Genomic DNA, 20,428 nt, shown 5'->3' with positions numbered 1-20,428 from the left:
GCTGAATGAATATAAATTATAAATTTTATAATTTATAATTATATATATTATTTATAATTTATAATTATAAGTTTTCTTCTCGGGTCCATTACATGATGTTTAATCAAATATTAACAAATCAAATATTATCAATCTATTTATCACTAAAAGCTTTTCCAGGTGAAGTTTACTGTGAAAGGTTTCTATCGCAATTAGTTTTTCCGGTTGTAGTTTTCAAAATAAAGGATGCAACTAGCTGCGAAAATTGAATTAAAAACTCCACTGAAAAAGTAACGTGGAGTAAATGTAGATTTATAGACATTATTTTAAAAGGTCGGTTTTGTTGACAGTTAAGATCAGAGTGAAAACACGTGTAAGGTGCAGCAACACGAGGCTAACGCTAAGCTAATAACCAAGGTAACGCTGGCTAACGCTGAAGCAGGGAGTTTTATCGGGGCTGAGTGAGATGTGTGCAGGTTTGATCGCCGCCGAGAGAAACAAACACAAATCAGCTGTTCGGTGGAAACGGACACGAACCGGAAGTAACAGATGGAAAGTGAGCAGCCCGTGGTGAGCAGCGCGGGAAACCCCTCGCGTGCAGACGAAGAAGCAGAGCTCGCGACGTTACGCAGTCGCCATTTTGTTTCACCGGGAGTAAAGAAACCAGCGGAGCAGCGCCGGCGTCAATCTTCTCCATCACCCGCAGCACCGTCCCCACGGCAGAGCAGCGTCCTGCACCCAGGGTTTCACGGTACGTTCTCCCCGGGGACGCCGCGGGGTCTCCGCCGTGTGTGGTTCTGTAGCCGGGCTCGTTCTCTGAGCTCACCGGCGGACCGGTCACTGTTAGCAGCGCAGCGCCGAGCCGGCATTTTGAAAAACGGGCCCGCTTGGATTAGCGGCCGGTTGAACGCGTGAGGTTGAATCCGGCGGCGAGGACTCCGTTTAAAGAAGCCGGAGCCAGAGGCGGCTCCGCCCTGTCACTCGCTGCGGGGCCGGCAGCTTCTCTCTCTTTGCTCCGCCACGCGTGTGCTGGAGCCGCGGGGCCTGCGGGCTGCACAGCCGGGGTTAGCTCGCTGACAGGGAGCTAACAGAGGCGTGGTGGGTGTGTGTGGAACCAGTTTGTTGTAGTAACCGATTATTACTCGTCTATAAACGTGAGCGGGCAGTGTGATCTGTGTGGGGCCCCGTGAACCAGGCCCCGGGGAGGCTGTGTCCGACAACATGAGCAGCATCAGCGCAGATGCGGTTTGTAAACTGAGTCCAGTCTCGAACGATGGCGCCAAAACCCGCACGAAATGTGTTGATGTAGTTTGGTTTGTAACCAGATCCTGACCGGGCTCAGCCTGGAGCTCGTACCGGGGGAAAGGAGCTGTTGTTCGGGCTCTGATCTCTGTTGCACACGGTGGTTTGATCAGTGATCCAGAGCTGAAGCTGTTGGTCTCATGTGGCAGCTTCTCTCCTGTGAATACGATGTGTTTACTCTCCACTCATTGAACTTAAGGTATTGTTAGGACGTTCACAACACTTGTTCATGACGCTGTTATTGGAGGGGCTCTCAGTGTTATGACTCAGGATGGATGTGATGTCTCCAAGTAGTAAGCTGCAGTGTTTGATTTGATTTCAGCAGCATCAGTTGAATCATCCTTGAATCAGTGTTCTTCTCTTTATCTCATCTGCACAGATGTCTGGAGACATGGCCACCGATCATGCTGGAGACATGGATCCCGATCACGCTGGAGACATGGATCCCGATCACGCTGGAGACATGGACCCAGATCACGCTGGAGACATGGCCCCTGATGATACTGGAGACCTGGCCCCCGATCATGTAAATGGAAACGGCACAGAGGAACCAATGGACACTACAGCAGCTGCGACCCACTCAGAACACTTCCAGGCTTTACTGGAAGCTGGTTTACCTCAGCAGGTCGCTGAGAAGTTAGATGAACTTTATGTAGCAGGTAAGCAGAGGCTCGATCTCAGGCTGTGCACCGCTGTTGTCTCTAGTCTGCACCTTCTCCAGAGAAAAACAAACGGAGACCTGGAAAACAAACTAATCCTCTGTACTGAACTCAGCTAATGACTAAATGTGGGCCTGGTTTAAAGTTGTTAATCTAATCATTTGTGCAGGTTAAATAACAGGAGGTGAATTTCTGCCACGGGATCAATAAACTCTCCTGTGATCTGTCTTAAGTACCTTCTTTGTTGCACATCAATACGTTTCTCAGCCCGAGTATTGACGTGCAGCTGAGTGTGAGACTGGATTGAAAGGGTGAAAGGATGGGTGTAGCTCTAAAGGGTTTAAGGATGGTAGATGGAAGCCAGCTGGTTCTGTGCAGACACAATAAAGCAGCTGTTGGGCTGCAGTCTGTGAATTGTTCTCTTTGAGCAGCAGCCACAGGGATGTTTTTATTTGACACGGGGGAAATGATTGTTAAAAGTAAGAAAGCTTTAATGAAATAGTTTTCTTCTGGCACAGATCATCATGTTTATAACACCATATTTACAGTTTGTGTGTTTGGTTGTGAATTTCAGGCCTGGTAGCACATAGTGACCTCGACGAACGGGCTATTGAAGCTTTGAAAGAATTCAACGAGGAGGGAGCCCTGCAAGTGCTGGTTCAGTTCAAAGAGAGCGACCTGTCACACGTGCAGGTAAGCTGTGAACACGCCCTCTTTTAGGTGTGACTCTGACACACAAAGGGGTCTTTGTTACAGACCGTAGTGGAGAGGGTGTTTCTGCCAACTAAACTGAGCACACCTGTCAAATGTCACTCAAATATTAAATGTACGTTATTTTGAGTTTGTTGTATTTGATCTGTGTAATGACAAACAGGAAGTTTAGATGAACCACGTCTAAAGTACAATCCTGGAATTTATAGTTGGTTGTAATAGAACTAGTGAACGCCACAGATTTCTCAGTTTTGGTCTGAGTGGTGTTTGTATAAATCCACACAACTTTCCAAACCTGGTCTTCATCCTTCATTAGCTTCGGCTTTAAATGAATAAAACAGAGTTAAATTGACAGGACTTGAGTGAACTTGTCTTCAGTTTTGTTGTGTCCTTTCCTCTACATGCTGATTTTTAGAGAACATGAATATTAATAGTGTGTGTTTGTGACACAATTGTTTTCTCTTCCAGAACAAAAGTGCCTTTCTCTGTGGTGTAATGAAGACATACAGACAGAGGGAGAAACAAGGGACAAAGGTTTCAGATTCCACTAAAGGACCCGATGAGGCCAAAATCAAAGAACTCCTGGACAGAACCAACTACACGCTGGACGTCACAACAGGACAGCGAAAGTATGGAGGCCCCCCGCCTGAGTCGGTGTACTCAGGGGCCCAACCCACAGTCGGAACAGAGGTACACTTCAGAGAATCTGAAAACAAACCAAAACTGTCTGTAAAAATGAAAGGTCCTGATTGACGGCTGGGATTTTGTTCTCTGTGTTTCTCCAAGATATTCGTCGGAAAGATTCCCCGTGACTTGTTTGAAGACGAGCTGGTTCCTCTGTTTGAGAAGGCTGGTTCTATCTGGGATCTCAGGCTAATGATGGACCCGCTGAGCGGCATGAACAGGGGCTATGCCTTCGTCACGTTCTGTACTAAAGAGGCAGCTCAGGAGGCGGTGAAGCTGGTGAGTCTCTCAGGAACAAGAGCCGAGTCGCATGGCAGGAGTTTGGAAAAGAGTCTCAAACGATTGTTTACAGAGAAACTCTGACGGTTGAATTTGTCAACTGTCAGTGACGTGAATCTTTGTGTTGTTACAGTGTAATAATCATGAGATTCGCCCTGGAAAGCACATCGGGGTTTGTATATCTGTCGCCAACAACAGGCTATTTGTCGGCTCTATTCCCAAGAGTAAAACAAAGGAGCAGATTGTCGAAGAATTTGCTAAAGTCACAGGTAAAGATAATTCCAGTTTTAATACATTTGAATTCCTGTCACATCCCCGCTGCTGTTTTTTGTCACATCGGACAACTTCTGTGACGTGTTCTGATTTTAAAGACTTAATTTCTGTTTTTGTTTTCTGGACTGAACAGAGGGCCTCAGTGATGTCATACTGTATCACCAGCCTGACGACAAAAAGAAGAACCGCGGCTTTTGCTTCCTGGAGTATGAGGACCACAAAACGGCCGCTCAGGCCCGTCGCCGGCTAATGAGCGGGAAGGTGAAGGTGTGGGGCAACGTGGTGACAGTGGAGTGGGCTGATCCCATCGAAGACCCCGACCCAGAGGTCATGTCCAAGGTGAGATTCAGAAGTCCAAGTTGTAGCATTTCTTTGACCTCATTCAATAAATGTCTTCTGGTCGACATATATACTGATCAGTAGAGACTGACGTGAGGTGTGATCGTCTCCTTGTCCATTTCACAGGTGAAGGTTTTATTTGTGAGAAATCTTTCCAACGGTGTGACGGAGGAGATCCTGGAAAAGTCCTTCAGTGCATTTGGAAACCTGGAGCGAGTGAAGAAGCTCAAAGATTACGCTTTCATTCACTTTGAAGAGCGGGACGGAGCAGTGAAGGTACAGATTCACTTCAGATTTTTTGGGACGGTTGTCTCATACATCAGTTCATCGGCCTGAGTCTAAAGACGTTTGTACAAATGTCACTCGTGTTTCACAGGCGCTGGAGGAACTGAACGGGACCGACCTGGAGGGGGATGCGATTCAGATTGTTTTTGCTAAACCACCAGATCAGAAAAGGAAGGAGCGTAAAGCCCAGAGACAAGCTGCCAAAACACAAATGTGAGAACCGTCTTTTGTTTCAGGTCATTGCTCTCTGATGTTGTTCGCATCATGTCGTTAATTTCACGCTGGTTTTTGTTTTAATCAGGTATGATGACTATTACTACTACCCTCCCCCTCCCCACATGCCACCGCCTGCGAGAGGCCGGGGCAGAGGTGGCAACCGGGGTGGCTACTCTTACCCACCTGACTACTACGGTTACGAGGACTACTATGACTATTATGGCTATGACTATCACAACTATCGTGGCGGCTACGATGACCCCTATTACGGCTACGACGACTTCCAGGGCCCGAGCCGAGGGCGTGGTGGAAACAGGGGCTCACGAGGGGGAGCCTCTCCATCCAGAGGACGTGGCGGCGCTGGTGCACCTAGGGGCAGGGCCAACTTCTCCCAGCGTGGCGGGCCAGGACCAGGCCGTGGCGGGCGCGGCGCAAGAGGAGGAGTGCAGCCGAGAGGGCGAGGAGGGGTACGTGGTGCGCGGGGTGGCCGCGGTGGAAATGTAGGAGGAAAGCGCAAAGCTGATGGGTACAACCAGCCAGATTCCAAGCGTCGCCAAACCAATAATCAGAACTGGGGCTCTCAACCCATTGCTCAGCAACCGCTCCAAGGTGGTGATCATTCTGGTAACTATTCTGGTTACAAATCTGACAACCAGGAATTTTATCAGGATTCTTTTGGGCAACAGTGGAAGTAAACCAGTAGGGCTTTGATAACTAAATACGTGTTTGTTTTTGTTGGTGTCTTTTTTTATTTAGAGACTTGATCTGATTGGCCCTCAATCCCATACGGTTGCCGGCATTTTTTCCTCAAAATTGGTGACATCTGGCAAGATAACTTTTTGTACATATTTTAATAATCCGCTTGGACTCAAATAGTAGTCACACTCCCTGTTTCTGGCGAACTGGTTTTCTTTTAATTTTTATTTTTTTTAAGATGGTCGTTAAAAAAGAGTTTCCATAACAAAAGGTGAAAAATTTTAGCTGCAATCCTGTGGTGGAGCTGTCTATTTGGCTTTAGCTTTATGTATGTTTTTAGACATTCTGGTTATCATGTTTTAAGTAGCTAACAGCAACAAAGCATATGTCTCCTAAACATGTATTTAAAACAAATGAAAATACAATTTGTATTGTCACAAAGTAATGCGTGTCTTGTTATTGAAAAGAAGAAAAAAAAAAAAAAGGACCATCGTAGTCCTATTTTTTGGCTTTACATTTTGGCTTGTATCCTTTTGCTGTTTGTCTGCTTTAATAAACATACACGCACACGTGTACAAAACTTCAAATTGTGTTGCAAATTCATGTTTCGGCAAATTCTCTCTTCAAATTGCCTTCAAATTTTAAGGCTCCTTGTGGAAGGAAATGGACTCAAGGTTTGCCAGTGTTGGCCACATGCTACAGTGTCACCTTGCATGCCATCAAATTCCAAATCACCTACTTCTATAGTGAGCATCTCTCCGAGTGTTTCTGTATGTGTACTGACATACTTCATCCTTATGAGTTCCTCTCATGTCCAAAAACATATGTCTCACAAATTGGTGTCCTAAATTCACTGTCAAAGCAGAGTAGAGAGTAAGCCCCGCCCCCTACAAGTCTGTCATACTAGTGCCGTTTGTTACTGGTGGTGTGGGGGGGGGGGTAAAGGCACAATTTGATTGACTTCAAAGTGAAGCTTTTCCTTGTCCCAGAAGGATCTACCTAGCTGTTGAAGGCCTGGATACTAATCTTGCATGTTATATCTGGAGGTTTGATCTTGCTGCTGTGGTAGAGCGCTGCCGTGCATGACTCGCTCGTAGTGTTTTTATGTTCCTGTTGCTTTCATAGACGTGGCTGCTCTTTACCCCACCCCCACCCCTCTCCCTCCTCTTTGCCCGTGTCCTGCGTTTTCACCCGCTGCACCTCAAACACTTTTTTTTTTTATCCCAACCGGGCCGACTCGTGCTTGTCGTCCTCTTTAAGGCATTGACATGTGCATGTAACGTCAGAGGGCGTCTGTGAGAGCGTGCTTTGTCTTCTAATGTTTGTAAATTCACGTTCTACTTGTGGCACAGTTCTCAGAGTGTGTGTTTGTGTGTGTGAGGGACACAGAACAGTAGATGCCTGTGCAGATTGTAATTCGATCCTGTTTTCCATTCTCTAATTGCTTCCTTTTGTTACCTGACTAGCAGGTAAAAGGGGTTGAGGCCGGACCTGACGCGTCACTATGAAGACTGACCAGCGTATGGCGTTGCACGCTGCAGGCTGCCAGAGGATGGAATGGTAAGGTCACCTGACTCAGTGGTCCAGTCGTATTCCAGCCTTTTTTCTCCTGAAACTGCCAAGTTTTTTAAAACCAGAAGCAAAACATGTTTTTTTTCTTATTATTATTGTATAAACGCAATGACTCTTAAGTTTTAAAAGACCCAACCACAGTTACGACTGAGTGAGTTCACGATGGACATCCTTCTGGAAAAGTCTGTGCACTTTCTTTTGATTTTTAATGGAACTTGATGCTACTTTTTTTCCTTTTAGCTTTTAAACTTCATCTTTACGATGGACTAGACATGATGATCTACGGTTATCAGATAATCTGGGATTATCAGGTAGAGTTGAGGTGTGACGATCACCCGCCGTTTAAGGTCGGGCATTCCAGAAACACTGGTTCTTTTCTGAACTAAAGCCAGCGAGGGTTCGTTAACTTCCTCAGTTTCGAGGACACGTCTGCACCGTTTCTTTTTGTATTTGAGGAAACGGAGGCAGCCCCCCCTCCCCCCTTTCCCTCTAAATCATAGACTGTAAATAAAAATGGACGCCGCGCCTCCGCTTCCTCCCACTGTCTAGAAAAGAAGCCACGATATCGTGGATACGAAGGCTGCCATCTTGCACATTTGGAGTCTGCAGTGGTGTTCGTGGCGTGGAGCTGTGGTATCTACATCTCACCAATTCAAATTTAAAGCTCATCCACTCCGGCGTCGGCCCCTATCACCTAAAGCTCTGGAATCTCCTCGTCTTTCAGCCCCTCGGAGAATGACGTGAGATTATCTGGAGTTATTAGTTTACTCCATGTCCCATCTACCAATGTGGGAGGAGTTGGGCTTTACGACCTTCGCTATATTCATCCAGCAGCAGGTGATTGACACAGTTTAGCTTCACTGCTGAGAGCCGTCATGTCGTCCATCTTTATTCACAGTCTATGCTCCTCCCCCTCCTGAGATAAAGATGCACAGGCAACAACAACCAGCACTTAAAGAGTCACAGTTCTCAGTGGAGACGTGACGCAGCTGCAGCTGCTCCTGAGATGAGCCTGAACAAGCATCGCTGTCCCTGAACGTGATGAGCAATGATGTCGCTAACGGACAGACGTTTTCTAGCTTTCTACTTTTCTTTGTAAAATCTTTAATGCCTGGAAACCACAGTCATAGCTTTGTCCCCATGATGGGAAAACTGTCTTAATGTTGTTTTTGTTCACAAAGTGATTCTCGGGTCGTCTTCACTGCACCAACATGTCGTGTTGGTGCACGAACAGGAAGGAGCAGTGAAGCTGACTTACTTATCAAGTCTTTGAGCAGGTCTGGTGTAGACTGATGATGGTGCTACGAGCTGTATGTGGTCGTGACAAATGTTTCCTGTAAACCATGTTGAATCATGTCTTCTCTATGACATGAAGATGTTACGACTTTAAAGGAGCAGATCCATCCTGACAACCTGAAACTTTGTGGATGAACTCTTCGGACAGTCAGAAACAGCAGTTTAGCTCATTAGTAATAATCTTTACTTTCTATAAAGAAACCAACAGTTCAGCAGCTCTGATGACTGGAGAGAAGAAACTTAACTGGAAGAAACATCCTCGATATTAAATACAATATTATGATGTTTCTCAAACTGACGAGCAGCGATCAGGTTGTGCTCAAACATCCTCGTTCACATTCTGCGGATTGATGGAAGTCACAGAATGAGACCGTTTGGAGTTAACATCACAAAATAACTGATTGAATCAGTCTCTTGAGGTTGGATTTCTCCTTTAAAGGTTCAGTGTGTAGAATTTAGCGACATCTAGAGAAGTGTCATGTTCCAGCTGAATACTCCTCATCTCACCCCCCCTTCCCAACATGACGGAGAACCTGTGGTGAACTTCAGTTGTCATGAAAACTCAAAGGTTTTAGTTTGTCCAGTTTGGATGACAATAAAAAAAAACATGGCGGCCCCCCCCCCCATGTGAATATACAATTTTTAAACATAAAGATCATTTCTATGGTAAAGAAAACCACAATTCACACAATGTAGATGAAAACAGTGAAAACATCACAAGGATTATTTTATATTCAAGTTCTGCCGATAGATTCTTTCACCTAAATCTTACACACTGAACCTTAAAGTCTTTAGACATCGGTTTGTTTTCTTTCTATTTCTTTTTGTGACTCGTGTTTTATTTCTCAGTTCAGACAGAATTGTGCAGCTTGTTTTATTTTTCTTCAAACCCAGTTTGTGAAAATCTTGCTGACTCTTTTGGAATTTAAGGGTCAAGAAATGTTTTGTTTGTTTTGCTAACAAGTGTTTGCATTCTTGCAAATGAATTGTTTTATACTTGTACAGTGAGGTGAGTTAAACCTATTTTTCTAATAAAGTTGATGACTTTGACCTTGGTTGTGCTTTTATTTTACAGCCCCTGCAATTCTTAAAATAACTGTTTGAATAATGGTCTTAATCTGTGCAGCTAAATAATGATTTGGTAAATACTCATCAAATCAGATATAAACTATATTATAAATGAATAGTGGGAGTTATATGTTGCTTTTTATTGTCAGTTGATAAAAACTCAGATTAAGTTGTAAATAGAATTTAAATCACAATTTGTGATCTCTAGATATAATCCAACAGAAAACCAGTGACATCAGTGGGATTAGAGGTTGACTCAGGAAAAAGACTTGGTGTGTTAGAGTTGATTGCAATTAAACACAACAGCTATTATAACTCATATTTATCCTGCAGTAACTGAAATACTCCAGATTACAGTTTAATAGATGTGAAGTTATTGGACTTTAAGAAATCAAGATGCCAATGTTCACTATTTTCTGTCCAAGCTTCAGAGATAAGACAGATGATCAGTTATTTGAAATAAAACGGAATCAACTAAAGTGAATAAAAGTAAAACATCAGATTAGGAAACAAAACCTGTCATGATTTCATAGAACAAGAAAAGAAAAAACTTAAAGGTTCAACTAAGATCCACGGTGACAGTATCGTACGTGAACTTTAGAGGAACTAACAAACGTTCAAATCTGAACACGGTGAGTTTATTTTTATTTGACTCATTTATAATAATTCATTTGATTTGTGCTCACAGACACTTTACAGGATTACAGATGATAATCCCACATATCATTGTTGTTAAACTTTACATGAAGTTTCACTCATGAACTGAAGCAGTGAAACATTATTCATCCTGTCTCTTTCATAATAAAAGCGGATTTTCTCTGATCTCATTAACCTGGAGTCGGTTTGTCACGTGATCTGGTTTCGTAAGCGTCGTTACGTGAGTCTCTCTCAGACCTGGCATCCCAGGAACCGGAGGTGACGCAGCGGAAGTGTCAGGGCTCAGAAACAAACAGGAAGTAGAATCTGAGTCGAGTTGTTTTTAAATGAGGAGCTGAGGTCCAGCACCGGAACATGACGTGACTGGTCCACCGGGCACCCGCGAGTTTAACCGGATAAACACCGTCAACCGAGCGGAAGGTAAGGGTTAGCTCACCGGAGCTAACATTAGCTAACCGGAGCGACCGATGGCGGCTCCGTGGTTCCTGGAGGACGTGAGGCGGAGGCTGACGGAGGCGGGACGTCACTACCCGCTCTTCTGCTGCCTGCTGATGACGCTGCTCTGCGTCACCGTGCTGCTCAACAGGTGAGCCGTGACGTGCCAGTGACGTCACTACCAAAGTGAAGCCAAAAGCGTCTCGATCGCCCTCTGGCGGCTACCTGCAGTACAGGCCATAAGCCCCGCCTCTCCCTTGTCAGTGGGCAGGACACGTGACCATGTTTACATGTTGTTAGCGTAAACAATGTTCACCATGTCAACATCCTGCAGACTCAATAAAGTTTCATCCAGTGGATCCATGAGCTGTACCGCAGAGAGCCACCAGGGGGAGATCAAGATTCTGTCATGGTGTCTGTGTGTGTGTGTGTGTGTGTGTGTTGGTCTGTGTGTGTTGGTCTGAGTGTGTTGGTCTGTGTGTGTGTGTGTTGGTCTGTGTGTGTTGGTCTGTGTGTGTTGGTCTGTGTGTGTTGGTCTGAGTGTGTTGGTCTGTGTGTGTGTGTGTTGGTCTGTGTGTGTTGGTCTGTGTGTGTTGGTCTGTGTGTGTTGGTCTGTGTGTGTTGGTCTGTGTGTGTTGGTCTGAGTGTGTTGGTCTGTGTGTGTTGGTCTGTGTGTGTGTGTGTTGGTCTGCGTGTGTTGGTCTGAGTGTGTTGGTCTGTGTGTGTTGGTCTGCGTGTTGGTCTGTGTGTGTTGGTCTGTGTGTGTTGGTCTGTGTGTGTTGGTCTGTGTGTGTTGGTCTGTGTGTGTTGGTCTGTGTGTGTGTGTGTTGGTCTGAGTGTGTTGGTCTGTGTGTGTTGGTCTGTGTGTTGGTCTGTGTCTGTTGGTCTGTGTGTTGTTCTGAGTGTGTTGGTCTGAGTGTGTTGGTCTGTGTGTGTTGCTGCCGTCAGTGTTAAAGTGTTAGTGTGTCTGTGCAGCTACATCCACATCCTCATGGTGTTCTGGTCGTTCCTGGCCGGTGTCGTCACTTTCTATTGTTCCCTCGGCCCCGAGTCTCTTCTGCCAAACGTCCTCCTGTCCATCAAGCCAAGAGACAAAGTGAGTCAGAGCGTGTGTCTGCTTGTTCTCTTGTTCTCTTCTTGTTCTCTTGTTCTCCTCTTGTTCTCTTGTTCTCTTCTTGTTCTCCTCTTGTTCTCTTGTTCTCTTCTTGTTCTCTTCTTGTTCTCTTGTTCTCTTCTTGTTCTCTTCTTGTTCTCTTCTTGTTCTCTTGTTCTCTTCTTGTTCTCTTCTTGTTCTCTTCTTGTTCTCCTCTTGTTCTCTTGTTCTCCTCTTGTTCTCTTGTTCTCTTCTTGCTCTCTTGTTCTCTTGTTCTCTTCTTGTTCTCCTCTTGTTCTCTTCTTGTTCTCTTGTTCTCTTCTTGTTCTCTTCTTGTTCTCTTGTTCTCTTCTTGTTCTCTTCTTGTTCTCCTCTTGTTCTCTTGTTCTCCTCTTGTTCTCTTGTTCTCTTGTTCTCTTCTTGTTCTCTGCTTGTTCTCCTCTTGTTCTCTTGTTCTCTTCTTGTTCTCCTCTTGTTCTCTTGTTCTCTTCTTGTTCTCTTGTTCTCTTGTTCTCTTCTTGTTCTCCTCTTGTTCTCCTCTTGTTCTCCTCTTGTTCTCTTGTTCTCTTCTTGCTCTCTTGTTCTCTTCTTGTTCTCTTGTTCTCTTCTTGTTCTCTTGTTCTCTTCTTGTTCTCTTCTTGTTCTCTTCTTGTTCTCTTCTTGTTCTCTTCTTGTTCTCCTCTTGTTCTCCTCTTGTTCTCCTCTTGTTCTCTTGTTCTCTTCTTGCTCTCTTGTTCTCTTCTTGTTCTCTTGTTCTCTTCTTGTTCTCTTCTTGTTCTCTTCTTGTTCTCCTCTTGTTCTCCTCTTGTTCTCCTCTTGTTCTCTTGTTCTCTTCTTGCTCTCTTGTTCTCTTCTTGTTCTCTTGTTCTCTTCTTGTTCTCTTGTTCTCTTCTTGTTCTCTTCTTGTTCTCTTCTTGTTCTCCTCTTGTTCTCCTCTTGTTCTCCTCTTGTTCTCTTGTTCTCTTCTTGCTCTCTTGTTCTCTTCTTGTTCTCTTGTTCTCTTCTTGTTCTCTTGTTCTCTTCTTGTTCTCCTCTTGTTCTCCTCTTGTTCTCTTGTTCTCTTCTTGTTCTCCTCTTGTTCTCTTGTTCTCTTGTTCTCTTCTTGTTCTCCTGTTTGATCTGCTGAAGTTTCTCGGATGTGTCTCCAGCAGCAGCATCAGGAGCTGTTTCCTCTGGGTCACAGCTGTGCCGTGTGTGGGAAGGTCAAGTGCAAGCGTCACCGGTATGTTCACTATACACACACATGTACATGCACATGTTTACATGTGTGTGTAACATGTCACCAGTGTTTGGATTCTACCTCAACATGTATTTAATGAACATGTGCACTCGAGCCGAGCGACGCAGAAAGTCGTGTTTGTGTCGACGTTCTTCGACACAGATTTCAGTTTGTTCTCTTCGTGATAAAGACAAAGACGAGTCTCTAGTTTCTGTCACACGAGCAGAACGTCTCCAATCACTCCAGCTCTCACAGGAACCGATGTCTGTTCACAGGCCGACGCTGCTGCTGGAGAACCATCAGCCGTGGTTGGACCTGAAGGTTCATTCCAAGGTGGACTCCTCCGTAGCAGAGGTACGACGATGGTTTTAATCGCTGCTCTGTTTCCAGACGAGTTGATTTCTGACTCTCTCTCATCTGCAGGTGTTCGAGTTGGTTCTGGAGAACTTCGTGTTCCCCTGGTACAGGTATGAGGAAACCCCTCGGTTATTGTTTGAACAAAAGTGGATTTTCTCGGTTTTAAACTCGATCCTGTGGATTTCAGGGACATCACAGACGACGAGGCGTGTGTCGACGAACTGAGGATGACGTTTCGCTTCTTCGCCTCGGTTCTCGTCCGCCGAGCTCAGAAGGTGACGTTCAGACACTTCAGCAGCAGTCGAGCAGTTTGAGGAGGAGACGAACTTTAAACGTGAAGTTGTCTCGTAACAGTGTGAATAGTTGAGCTTCACTGGAGACGTGTCGTCCATCTCTATTTACAGTCGATGGTTAAAGATAAATGCGTTCATTATTTTCTGCTGCTCTGACGTGTCTCATCCCGACTGAAGTGTCCTCGGTGCCGTTTGTCTTTGTCTTTCCGCAGGTGGACGTCCCCGCTGTGTTTGCAGACAAAGTGATGAAAGCTGCAATGAAGCACATTGAAGTTATCGCCAAAGCTCGAGGAAAAGGTTCCAACAGAAGTCGTCTTCACACGAAACCTTTCATTTGTTTCGCTCGTATTAAAATGACAGGAACATCACGTGGTGGCTGACGCCCCGCCCCCTGCACTGTGTTGTTTGTCTGCAGTGAAGAACGTGGCGAGCTTACAGCCGGCCGCTCTGGACGAATACGGCGCCGACCTTCACGTCGCTCTGCGCAGCCGGAAGGACGAGTTGTTCTACCTGAGGAAACTGACGGAGATGCTGTTTCCTTACGTGATGCCGCCCAAAGCTACAGACTGCAGGTACAGACACACCTGACCGGAACACACACGTCACATGACTGTTCATCTACACTGGTCCTGTGACGTAAACAGGAAGTAGATTGTCTGAACCCGGTGTCTCTGCTCGTGGTTCAGGTCTCTGGCTCTGCTGCTGCGGGAGGTGATGTCTGGATCCGTCCTCCTGCCGACCATGGACTTCATGGCCGACCCCGTGAGTAGAGCAGTGTGTGTGTGTGTGTGTGGTACTGCGCCGCTTCGTCTGTTTCGTAAAACGTTCAGAGGAAGAAATGAACAGTCTGTTTGTGTATCTGAGCTTCAATGAGGCTGTAGCGCCACCGTGTGGAGAGAAGATGGTGACGCAGCTTTGTTGTAACGCAGCTGTCTGTTTGTGCTGCAGGACACTGTGAACCTCATGGTGCTCATCTTTGTTGACGACGCTCCAGTAAGTTCAACCTTCAGAAGTGAGAGCAGAAGAAATGAATCTTCAGACTCACAGTTTCAAATCTCTTCTGTCTCCAGCCTGAAGCCGCCACCGAGCCGCCGTCAGACCTGGTTCCATTTCTACAGAAATACGCCGACGTCAGCAACAAGAAGGCGTCTGTGAGTGTCAGCGACAGAGCGAGACTTCACCACACATCACAAACGTCCCGACAGATTCTCTTGTGCCGTTCACGTCTTGTCTCCGAGTGTCTGAAGCGTTTCCTGTAGCGTGTGTGACCGTTAACCGAGCCTCGTCCTTCAGGTGCTGAAGTTGGAGCTGAGGGAGATCAGGGATCAGCAGGATCTCCTCTTTCGTTTCATGAACTTCCTCAAGCAGGAAGGAGCCGTGCACGTGCTGCAGTTCTGCCTCGCTGTGGGTAAGAGACCCCATCACACACACACACACACACACAGTCAACATCTCTGTCTCAGAACTCACGATGTCCTGACGTCTCCTCCAGAGGAGTTCAACGATAAGATCCTGAGTCCGGAGCTGAGCGACTCGGAGCTGCAGCGTCTCCACGGCGAGGTGCTGCACATCTACGAGACGTACTGCCTGGACGAGAGCATCGACAAGATCAGTTTCGACCCGTTCATCGTGGAGGAGATAAAGAACAGTGAGACACCTCGTCCTTCAGCCGCCGTCCTCTCGCAGACACAGAGTCTCTTCAGTCGTCCGTGTTCAGTCACAGTGAGGAGGTTTAACCCTGCTCTCTCTCTCAGTTGCCACAGGTCCGTACAGCGGCGTGGTGAAGCTGCAGACCATGCGCTGCCTGTTCGAGGCGTACGAGCACGTCCTGTCTCTGCTGGAGAGAGTGTTCACGCCCATGTTCTGTCACAGCGACGAAGTAAGAGCTCACACCCACAGTTCTCCGTTTTAAAATACTCGTAAGATTCAATTCAAATATATTTGAACTCTGTGGTTTTATCACTTTTATCCAGACAGTCGGTTTCACACTGTGAATTCAAGTTCAGAATCAGATTTGTTTGTGTCGGTGGTTTGTAACTTGTCGTCTCGGTTCAGTACTTCAGGCACCTGCTGAGAGGGGCGGAGTCTCTGACCAGGAACTCCAGAATCAACAGGTTTGTGGATTATTGATTCAAGAATCATTTATAATGAGAGAAATCATTTTATCCATCTAATCGAATAATTCAGACGTTCTGTGTATGTGTGTGTGTATATATACACACATACACAGAACGTGTATATATATATGTATGTGTGTATATATACACACATACATATATATTTAAAAGACTAAGACCTAATATCACCTCGTCTGATAGAAAGAAAGAGTTTTACTGAAACAGACGTGAAGATGTTTCACTCTGAAGTGAGTTAGAGAAACTTTCTTGAATCAAAGCTGTTGATGTTCGTTCAGAGGATCCTCAGAAAATCTGATCCTGAGCTTCCATCAGATCCACTCTTTGTTATTTTCACTGATTCCTTCGATGGATTCTTCTTCTCTGTTCGAACACGTCAGAGTGAAACTGAACTTCGGTTCACAGAACTTCTACCACGTTCTCTGTTCCTCTGCAGGAACCCGTCAAAACGAGGGGAGACGTTCGGCATCAGCAGAATCGGCAGCAAGATCAAAGGTGTGTTCAGGAGCACGACCATGGAGGGCGCCATGCTGCCGCCCGGCGCCATGAGCGACATGGACGACGACTTGGTGAGCGTCACAGTTTTAACACGGTTCTGTTGACATACGTACGTCCTGTCGTCATCACCTCTGTGGGCGTCGTCTACCTGTACCGTCTGATGTGGGCGTGTTCTCAGTCCGAGTGTCACCTCAGGTTGTTGATGAATCTTTTTTTAATTTTATTTTGTGCAGGTGGAGGAGGCGACTATCGTGATGGAGGACGACTCCCCCGCCCAGCCGGCCAGCGCGGCGGGCGCCCTGAGGAACCTGATGGCGTGGAGCATCACCATCCCCTACATCGACAGCTACGACGACGAGGTGAAGAGGGAGCGGATCCCCGTGTTCTGCATCGACGTGGAGCGCAACGACAGAAAGACAGGCGAGCGAGCGAGCGAGCGAGTCTCAGCAGCGTCGTTTTAAATCTCCCGTCAGATCCCTGGTGTGATTGTCTTCTTCTCTTCTTTTCCAGTCGGTCATGAAACGGAGAAGTGGTCGGTCTTCAGGAGATATCTGGAGTTTTACGTCCTGGAATCCAAACTGACTGAATTCCACGGTGAACTCTTCTGTTACACGTTCAGTTGTTCGTCACTCGTTCAGGTTTGTGTTTGAATCCTCTCAGAGCTAATGTCTTTTTTTATTTCAGGAACATTTGCAAACGCACAGCTTCCGTCCAAACGGATCATCGGACCTAAGAACTGTGAATTCCTGACGACGAAGAGGGAAGAGTTTGAGGAATATTTGCAGGTATTAAATCTGGAGAATTACAGGTTTGAAACACTAGGTGGCGTAATGAGCCTTGTTTAATATGTAGATGTTTATTAAATGTGATATTAAAACTGGTGAAGTGGATGGACTGTAGATCTGATGTGTGTGTGTGTGTCTCAGAGACTCCTGCAGCATCCAGAGCTCAGTAACAGTCAGCTGCTGGCGGACTTCCTGTCTCCTCACAGTATGGAGTCTCAGTTCCTCGACAGGATGCTGCCTGACGTCAACCTGGGTAAAAACTCGCTCCCTGGTTTTATTCTGATCCGATTTCTCTTCATGTTGTTTATTAAGTTTTCAGAAACAGGAAATGAAACAAGGTTATAAAAGCTACAGTTTTTTTCTCATCACTTCCCGAATTTAAAATGAAACAAACCAAAGATTGTTCTCATCTCTCGGCTGTTTGTTCGTCTTTGTTTCACAGGGAAGATTTTCAAGTCCGTACCAGGGAAGCTGATCAAAGAGGTGAGTCTCTTCCTTCACGTCAACAACAAATCGTGCATTTACACGAGAACTGCATCAATCTGCTCATTCCAAGACTAATACGTTTAATGTCCAACACGACCACGACTTCCTGCGAGGTCTACACCTCAGAATCAAACCTCAGACGACGACATTAAACATATTGAACCGTGTGAAACGTGTTTTTCCAGCGAGGACAGAACCTGGAACCGTTCATCCAGAGTTTCTTCAACTCCTGCGAGTCGCCCAAACCCAAACCCAGCAGACCAGAGCTGACCATCCTCAGTCCGACCACAGAGAACAACAAGAAGGTAAAAGCACGCCAACGCCGTCAAACACACACTGAGTGAGGAAACATCTGAGTGAGGAAACATCTGAGTGAGGAAACATCCGGCTGAGGAAACATCCGGCTGTGTTCCTGCTTCAGTCTCCTTCTCTTTACCTCACACGTGTTTTTTCACCTGCAGCTTTTCAACAACTTGTTCAAGAACAACGCAAACCTGTCGGAGCGTCCCGAGAAGAACTCCGTGAAGAACTGCTTCCTGGAACTGGTCAGTGTTCACGGCATGTACGACTACATGATGCACGTGGGTGAGTATCAGTTTCTGTATCTGAGGGCCGAACGTGGCCGAGCGTGAATCCAACCTGCTGCCGATGATCTGATCGTCAGGTCGAGTGGTTTTCCACATGCCGGACTGGCTGCATCACTTCCTGTCCGCCGGGAGAATCCTGATGAAGAACACGTTTGAGGCCTACATGGATCAGTACATGCAGCTCAAGCTGGAGCAGATTCTGCAGGAGCATCGCACGGTGTCGCTCATCACACAGCTCAGAGGTCAGGAACCTGTCGGGGGAGGGGGGAACATTTAAATCATCTTTTAGATTCACAGCATCGTTCTGTCCATTCAAAGTGATTTTAAAAACTTTATTTATCCCACGGCGGGACATTCACAGCCGCAGGTCGTCAACACGTCAATGACTCTGAAGGACGGCTCAGGAGGAGCGATGCCTTCAGGGTCGCTGACATCAGAAATGTTAACGCTCTCGTCCTGCTTCCTGCTGCAGACGCTGTTTTCTGTGAGAGCAGCGGTGAACGAACCCCCGAGGACAAACAGCTGCGAGCCAAGCAGACGTTTGACGAGATGATGAAATATCTACCAGGTCGGTTTGTCTCCACTTCAAACTCTCGGCCGTTCAACAGAAGTTCTAACTTTAAACTTGTTCCTGTGAAAAAACACGTTCACACAAACTTTGACTTCCTGTCTTTACACGGACTTTAACGCCTCAGCTGATCGGATTCTAACCACCGACCTCCGACTGAGTTTCAGTTCGTGTTCTGTCAGAAATACACGTCGGAGCAAATGATTGACGTGAACAGTGATTTATTTGAAACGATCCGTTCGTTCCTCGTTCGTGTTCTTTACAAACACGTTGAGATCCTCAAACCTGATGAATGAACTTCCTGTTTGTTCACAGACTTCGTGGGAAAGTGCATCGGAGAGGAGGCGAAATACGAAGGGATCCGTCTCTTGTTTGACAGTTTCCAGCAGCCGCTTCTCAACAAACAGGTAAACAACAGGTCATACGAGAACCGACAGAGAGGTGGCGCCACAACAAGTCCTAATGTCATCATTACGATGAGTGACAGGTTCCGTGTGACGGACTTTGACGAGTGGACTCACTCTGACATCGTCTCAGGAAACTGTGCAGACTTCAGTTCACGTCTTGTTATTTCTCTGCTGTCTCCTCAGATGACCTACGTCCTGCTGGACATCGCCGTGCAGGAGCTGTTCCCTGAACTCAGCAAGGTAAACAAGAGACAGAGACATAAAGAGACAGACTTAGACAAGAGACAGAGGCGTAAACAAGAGACAGAGACATAAAGAGACAGACTTAGACAAGAGACAGAGGCGTAAACAAGAGACAGAGACATAAAGAGACAGACTTAGACAAGAGACAGAGACATAAAGAGACAGAGACATAAACAAGAGACAGAGACATAAAGAGACAGAGACATAAACAAGAGACAGAGGCGTAAACAAGAGACAGAGACGTAAACAAGAGACAGAGGCGTAAACAAGAGACAGAGACATAAACAAGAGACAGAGACATAAAGAGACAGAGACATGAAGAGACAGAGACATAAAGAGACAGACTTAGACAAGAGACAGAGACATAAAGAGACATAAAGAGACAGAGACATAAACAAGAGACAGAGACATAAACAAGAGACAGACTTAGATAAGAGACAGAGACGTAATCTCATCCTCATGATTTTCTGTGAAAGACTTTTATTGTTCGTTAATATTAAATTCGTATTAAATTCTGATTTAATCTTCGTGTCGTTAAAATCAGTCGAGATCAACAAAGACTCGTTAACTCGCGATGCGTTCAGGTCACTTCGTCTCAGAAACAGACGTGTTGCTTTCAGGAGCAACCAACAGTGTGAACTTTCTGCAGTTACGAACCACGAGAAAAGAGAAGCGCTGAGACACTTTCTATATTAGACTCTGCAGGTGTTGATGTCCCACAATGCATCGGTCTCATGTTGTTTCCCCCTCTGCAGGGAGCCAAGGAATCGAGCAGCGAGTGAAGCGAACGCTGCGTCCACGTCCCGAACGACCAACGTGCAATACTTCCACATTCCTCTTGAAATAAAAACATATTTATTCACCGAGCGGTTTCTGTCGCACTGAAATCTAACTTTTATTTTTCTCAAACTTTTATCTTGAACCTTCAAACTGAGCGGTGGTGCGTTCACTGACCCACTTCCACACTGAAGGTCCTTTGAATGGTGATGCGTTCATCAACCTGGGAAAAAAAAAGGGAAAAAATACAATCAGTGACAACAACTGGTCAAAATGTTAAAATCAGCTGAAACATCGTTTCCAACTTTCCTGAGGATGTGATGATCTTGTTTTAATGAACAAATATTCAGGGGACACAACAGGAAGCAGTCAGTGCATTTCCTGTCCGAGCAGTGCGGCATCGTCATGGCAACTGTTTCTGGGGTGTCCTTCAGTAATTCGTGTGAACTGAGTTCAAATGTTGTGAATGTTGTTTCCCTCTGGGAAGTTTCCAGCAGCTTTTTTTTTCGACCTCGGACGTTTGGCAGCT

General features: G+C 46.0%; 2 protein-coding genes across 7 annotated transcripts; both read left to right on the top strand.

Moving 5' to 3' along the window:
• Positions 1-578: 578 nt before the first annotated feature.
• Positions 579-9,341, top strand: LOC109645554 (heterogeneous nuclear ribonucleoprotein Q). Of its 5 annotated transcripts, none has more exons than XM_069515583.1 (11): positions 579-730; positions 1,661-1,940; positions 2,515-2,633; positions 3,120-3,341; positions 3,438-3,614; positions 3,748-3,883; positions 4,021-4,226; positions 4,353-4,502; positions 4,603-4,724; positions 4,813-5,194; positions 6,893-9,341. In XM_069515583.1, the coding sequence occupies exons 2-11, from the start codon at positions 1,661-1,663 to the stop codon at positions 6,929-6,931; spliced, it is 1,833 nt and encodes a 610-aa protein (XP_069371684.1). In that variant the 5' UTR covers positions 579-730; the 3' UTR covers positions 6,932-9,341. The 5 variants fall into 5 exon arrangements, with proteins under 5 accessions (XP_069371684.1, XP_069371683.1, XP_069371682.1 ...); XM_069515582.1 differs by having other exon boundaries at positions 6,890-9,341; XM_069515581.1 differs by having other exon boundaries at positions 4,813-5,351.
• Positions 9,342-9,998: 657 nt separating this feature from the next.
• On the top strand, positions 9,999-19,988 carry snx14 (sorting nexin 14). Of its 2 annotated transcripts, none has more exons than XM_069515579.1 (28): positions 9,999-10,602; positions 11,427-11,547; positions 12,696-12,766; positions 13,039-13,117; positions 13,187-13,230; positions 13,308-13,395; positions 13,626-13,710; positions 13,829-13,985; positions 14,100-14,175; positions 14,362-14,406; positions 14,484-14,564; positions 14,707-14,821; positions 14,906-15,061; positions 15,168-15,292; positions 15,469-15,527; positions 15,985-16,117; positions 16,280-16,466; positions 16,557-16,640; positions 16,731-16,831; positions 16,973-17,084; positions 17,274-17,314; positions 17,503-17,622; positions 17,779-17,902; positions 17,982-18,146; positions 18,377-18,472; positions 18,788-18,879; positions 19,063-19,119; positions 19,878-19,988. In XM_069515579.1, exons 1-28 carry the CDS (start codon positions 10,484-10,486, stop codon positions 19,902-19,904), a joined length of 2,760 nt encoding a protein of 919 aa, XP_069371680.1. In that variant the 5' UTR covers positions 9,999-10,483; the 3' UTR covers positions 19,905-19,988. The 2 variants fall into 2 exon arrangements, with proteins under 2 accessions (XP_069371680.1, XP_069371679.1); XM_069515578.1 differs by having other exon boundaries at positions 12,693-12,766.
• The last annotated feature ends 440 nt before the right edge of the window (positions 19,989-20,428 follow it).

Source organism: Paralichthys olivaceus, chromosome 19 (genome assembly GCF_024713975.1).
Source record: "Paralichthys olivaceus isolate ysfri-2021 chromosome 19, ASM2471397v2, whole genome shotgun sequence".
NCBI classification, from domain to species: domain Eukaryota; kingdom Metazoa; phylum Chordata; class Actinopteri; order Pleuronectiformes; family Paralichthyidae; genus Paralichthys; species Paralichthys olivaceus.
Note: the sequence above shows the minus strand (reverse complement) of the source record. Positions and strands in the feature narration are given on the sequence as shown.